Here is a 5,144-nt window from a genome sequence, read left to right on the forward strand (position 1 = left end):
CCCCATTCAATACGTGTCGCTCGACAATGTCGCCAACCGCGAGGCGCGCGGCGAGCACCTCGCGGTCGCGTGCGTAGGCCAGCGAGCGTCGGGAGTTCTCCTTTGCCAAGAAGACGGTGACGGCGCCAGGGTGCACGTTGGGGCCGTTGCGCACGAGCCGCCGCATCTGCTCCAGGTTATGGGAGAAGACGCGCTGCGGGTACGTCAGCACGCGTGCCACGTGCAGCGGCACCGCCAGCTCGTCAATGTCGAGATTTGGGTCCGGGAGATGACGGAGCGGCCGGAGAAGTCGACGCGCTTGCCACTGAGGTTGCCGCGGAACCGCCCGTGTTTTCCCTTCAGGCGCTGAGAAAAGCCTTCACCTCGGCCGTCCGCTGGTGGGCGGGGTACCCTGGCATGGCCGAGTCCTGCAGTCGTACCACCCGCGCCTGCAGTGTCTCCCAATTCTCCACGTACTTGGCCACATCGTTCGTGCCGTCCTTCATCGCGTCGGACGTGACAATGATTTCATTATAAAGCGTCGTGAGGTCGTCCTCGCGGACCTGTGGGCCGCCGGCCATCGCCGTCACGCCGCGGGGCCGCACGCACACCGGGGGAACGACAAGCGTGGAGACCAGCAGGTCCACTGGGCTTGTGACCTTCTCCAGTAGATTCCCGTGGTCGCCGTGCAAGGTGTGACCGCCGTTCACGCTGTTGCTGCCGTTGGCAGTCCCTGTCTGGAGGCCGTTGCCGCCGCCGGCCTCTTGCCACTGCTGCCGTGCAAGACGGCCTCGAGGCTGTGGATGCCGGCCTCCGCGCTCCCCGGCATACCCAACAGGTGATACTCCTCTTTGGGGATTGCAAGAAAGAGGTTGCGCACGCGGACGGGGTCAAGAATTTCGTGCACGTGCTCGAGGTGGTCCTGCAGCTCGCCGTTGTGCGCCATGGCCGATGCCAGCTCCTTTTCCACCGACCCGTCCACTTCCTCGCTGCGCTCCTCGCCGCGCCGCAGCCCAACCTTGTACTTTTCGTGGACTAAGCGCATCGGTCGCACGCGTCGAACCACTCCATTCACCGCCCCGCAGTACATGCAGATACGCGTCTTGTAGGCGTCCTCCTGGATCTGCTTGATGATCGCCATGTGCTGCTGCGGCTCGATGGCGAGAGCACCGGTGGGGCCGCGGCGCAGCTTTCGGCTGTACGATTCCTTTTCCTCCGCGGTGAGTAACACCCGCGCGCAGTGCTTGCACACCGTCCGCAAGATACGGAGCGTGATAGAGAAGAAACCAACGTGGAAGACGGGCGCCTCCAGGTCCACGTGGCCAATGTGCCCTACACAGTCCAGGCTTTTAAGCCCGCAGGTGGCACAGACAGCGCCGCGATCGCAGACCCCAAGGTGCGGGTCGTTGACACCGTAGTTCTTCTGGCTGTTGTTGATGACTCGGCGGCAGCTCAGCTCCGACATGCGGTGGATGTCATCGGCGTTGAGGAGGCCGTAGTGCACCGCCGTGATGCTGACGGGGTACTGCGAGCTTTTCTCGACGAAGCGGGCGGGGAGTTGGTAGCGGTGCTTTGTCGTGTCGTCTTTCAGGTGGGGACCGTTGCGGGACTTGTGGTTGAGTTTGCCACCGCCGCTGTGTCCATTCTGCGAGTCAGCCGCCGGCGCTGCGTCGCGCGCGGCGGTCGTGGCCCCAGCGGACATGACGGAGGAGGGGGAAAAAAAAAACAGAAGGGAAGGCGGCAAATAAGGAAGGAGGAAGAGAAAGAAAGAACAAGAAAAAAAAGACAGATGGCCAGCAGACAGCTACAGTAAGTCGCCTGCGAATCAACAGAAGAGGTAGAAATGACAATCACAACAAAAAGATAGGTATTATGTACGTCTTAATCAATTACCAAATGGGCTAAGAGGGAGGAGGATGAGGACAAAGTATCAGCACTACGCAGGGGAAGTAAAAAAAAAAGCAAAAAATAGAACAGGCGAAAAAAAAAAGAACGAAAGAATAAAGAGTGGACAGTAGAAGCAGAGAGAAAGACAAAAAAGGAGGAAGAGAATGATCATTGTACCAAATTGTTTGGAGGATGTCTGGCTAAGAGAGAACGCATGGAGAACCACTTGAAGGACAAGAAGGAGATGCATTCGCTTCTTTAGCTTCACTCTCCTCTCCTTTTCTCTTCTCCATTCACAGATGCATGTGTGTACACACATACACACCTCACTCTTGCTTTTCCATCGTATCCCCTCCTCCTCCCTCTTTGCCCCGCTGTTGCAGCGGAGCTCTGTGCGGGCGGAAAGGGGAGGAAGGGAAAGAGAGAGAAAGAGAGGAGTGTGCACTCTTTTTTTTTCTTCTTTCCCTTCAAAAACAGGCAGATCGGTGCCTTTGCTGTCTCTTGTGGTGTTGTTGCATTTTGACTTGGAGGTGGTTGAAGTTAACGGTTTAGCATTAAATAATAGAAGAGGTCGTAATAGATATATAAAAAAAAAAAAAAAAACAAAGACAGACAGAGAGGGATGAGGAGGGGGGAAAGAAGAGACAAGTGAAAAAAAAAAACAGGAACAAAGAGACTTGGGCCAAAGAGAAAAAAGAGAACGAAAAAAAAAAGAGGGAACAGGTGAAGGAATTCCTTTTTTTTTTTCATCGCGGAGAGCACATACACACAAAAACGCGCAGTCAATGGCCTGACAAAAACAACAACAATAACGCCAACAACAACAAACAACAAAAAAAGAAAAGAACAAGCAAACCAACGAGGAGAGTCGACTGCATCGCTTTCCTTGGAAAAGCTCATCGTTTCGCAAACCAAATAGAAAAAAAAAAAACGGGGGAGGTTACGCGGCCATCACCGCCTCCTCCTGACCCTTCACCGCTCCCTCGTCGTCCTTCACGCGCAGCCAGTCCGTGACGGTCCTCAGGCCCTCCAGCAGCTGTGCGGTGACGGCGGGGCCTTTGGAACTGAGCTTCTGCTCCATCGCAAGACAGTCAAAGAGGCTCGTGTCCTTCACGATGCCCTCGATGAAGAGAAGGAAGCAGAGGATCGCCATCCGCTCCTTCGGCGCCTCTCCATTGCCGAGTGCGTTGGAGCAGACCAACAGCAGCCGTGTCTGGATTTTTGCCTCGCGCTGCAGGAACGCCGAGAGGGCCTTTTCGTCAAAGGTCTCCTGCTGGCAGACGAGTTCGGTGACCGTGGAGAAGTGTCGCAGAAGGGGGGCGTAGACCTTGATGCCCGTGAACACGTGCGTGCTGTGGAGAGTGAAGATGCCGCCAATGATCAGCCGCGCGCCTTGGTCCTCCTTCATGTTGTACTCGGACATGATCCGCACTACGTAGGCCTTCAGTTGGTCCATCTCCGGCTTCGAGACGTGGAAGCTAGCCGCACCGCCCTCCTTCTCCGCGCTCGCCTTCTCTGCGTTCTTCATGTGTTCTACAAACACCTGGACCGGTCCTTGCGATCGTCCTTCAGGTCAGAAGCGGCGATGACTGTCTTCGTCGCCTTTTTCTCCCCGCAGAGGCAGCAGCAGCAGCAGTTGGCGCGGTGCAGCAGCAGCTCCTTTTCCGCGCCTCCGCCGTGCCCTTACCTGCCGTCGCCTCCTCTGGATGGTCCTTGTAGTACATGTACATCGTGGTGTACGCGCGATTGGCCTCGTCCATTTCGTTTCTTTGCCACAGGCACCGCAGACCTTCGTGACGGACTTCTTCTTAGCGTCGTAGTGCACAACCGTCTCGGGGTTCTTGCACTGCCCACAGAGCACGAACTTTTTAATGAAGGAGTAGACGGACTGCTGCATCTGCTCCTCCTGGCGGGAGCCCATGATCAGGTACTTGTCATCCTTCTTCGAGATGGTTGTCTGCGCGCCAAGGTCAAACTGGAAGAACCGCATGAGGACATCCTCGGGGCGGTTGATGGCGGCGCAGACTTCGTGAATGTTCGGCAAGACGGTCTTCACGCCATTGCCGCTGCTCTCCACCTTGCACTGCAGCGCCGGCATCTTGTATCGGTAGTAGACATCATCCTTCTTGTCCGGGTCAATGGGAATCATAACAGCGGCCATGGTTGGAAAAAAAGAGAGAAAAGGGGAAAAAAAAGGTTGTGTGTGTGTGTGTTTGTGTGTGTATGGGAGGGATGAGAAGGAGGGGGGAGGTTCCGAAAAAAAGGAAACCGGTGGCTACTGTTACCGAGGTGTAAAAAAAAAAAATAGTTTTTGCTTACTTTGTTTTTGTTTTTTTTTTTTTTAGCGTTGTGTTTGTTTACCTTTTCGCATTTGTGTGTGTGCGGATGATTGACGCACGACAAGATATGAAAACACACATACACACAAAAGAAAAAAAAAAAAAGAAAAAGAGGAAGAGAGAAGTTAACATGTAAAGTGAGGAATTATCACACCAGAACAAAGCACAGTTGCACCACGGAAGGTGGAGCAGAATCTTCAGCCGCCAGAGGTGTGTCTGTGTGGCAAATTAACCCGCCCCACCACCAGTCGTCGGTGGCATGGGATTTGCGGTGCATTTTTTTTCTTTTTTCCCATTTTTTTTTGTTTTGTGGAAAAAGGAAAAGAAAAAAAGAAGAGGAAAAAAAAAAAAGAGGCGGAAAGCGGTTCAACAAGTAGAAAGGACCACCCCCTTTCTCACTGCTCTCTCCTCCCTTCTCCTTCCCTTTTCCTTTCGGTACATTACATACATAAAAAAGAACGGTTGAGACCAACGTTACTTGGCGGCGCTCCCATTCTCCTCCTCGCCGCCTTCTCTCTCTCTCTTCCACAAATAATGTATCAGAGAGAAGAGAGTGGGAAAAAAGAGCGATGAGATGAGCGGACAGAAAAGAGAAACGAAGAAGAGGTAAAGAAAGAGAGAGAGAGAGGGGGGGGGGGGATCGGCATGCACACACACATATATGTGTGTGTGTGTGTGTGTGTGTGTGTGTGTGTGTGTGGCGCAAAGGGAAAGATGGGGAAAAAGGAGGCACATACAAAAACACACACACACACAGACACAGACACACCGCAAAGCGAAGTGATAAATGTATAAAAAAAAAAGTAGCTATTTTTTTGATAGGAGGAGGAAATAAAAGAAAAAAAAGTGAGGGGAGGGGGGAAATGATAATGAACAGTTGGCGGGGGAGAGGGGAGGGAGAGGAGAGAGGAGGGAGAGAGAGGGAAGAGCATCACGGAA

At 53.6% G+C, this 5,144-nt stretch overlaps 3 protein-coding genes across 3 annotated transcripts; all 3 read right to left on the reverse strand.

The window, feature by feature from the left end:
• Positions 1 to 685: 685 nt before the first annotated feature.
• Positions 686 to 1,681, reverse strand: LOC126767503 (DNA-directed RNA polymerase III subunit RPC1-like). Its single transcript, XM_050484988.1, has one exon. It carries the CDS (start codon positions 1,679 to 1,681, stop codon positions 686 to 688), a length of 996 nt encoding a protein of 331 aa, XP_050340945.1.
• Positions 1,682 to 2,806: 1,125 nt separating this feature from the next.
• On the reverse strand, positions 2,807 to 3,394 carry LOC126767500 (uncharacterized). Its single transcript, XM_050484986.1, has one exon. The coding sequence runs from the start codon at positions 3,392 to 3,394 to the stop codon at positions 2,807 to 2,809; it is 588 nt and encodes a 195-aa protein (XP_050340943.1).
• A 5-nt stretch (positions 3,395 to 3,399) lies between these two features.
• Positions 3,400 to 4,027, reverse strand: LOC126767501 (eukaryotic translation initiation factor 5-like). The gene is given in 3 exon segments (XM_050484987.1): positions 3,400 to 3,477; positions 3,480 to 3,620; positions 3,623 to 4,027. Coding segments are annotated over 3 exon segments (624 nt in total).
• Between the last annotated feature and the right edge of the window lie 1,117 nt (positions 4,028 to 5,144).

Source organism: Bactrocera neohumeralis, unplaced genomic scaffold, assembly GCF_024586455.1.
Source record: "Bactrocera neohumeralis isolate Rockhampton unplaced genomic scaffold, APGP_CSIRO_Bneo_wtdbg2-racon-allhic-juicebox.fasta_v2 ctg7220, whole genome shotgun sequence".
Taxonomy (NCBI): Eukaryota; Metazoa; Arthropoda; class Insecta; order Diptera; family Tephritidae; genus Bactrocera; species Bactrocera neohumeralis.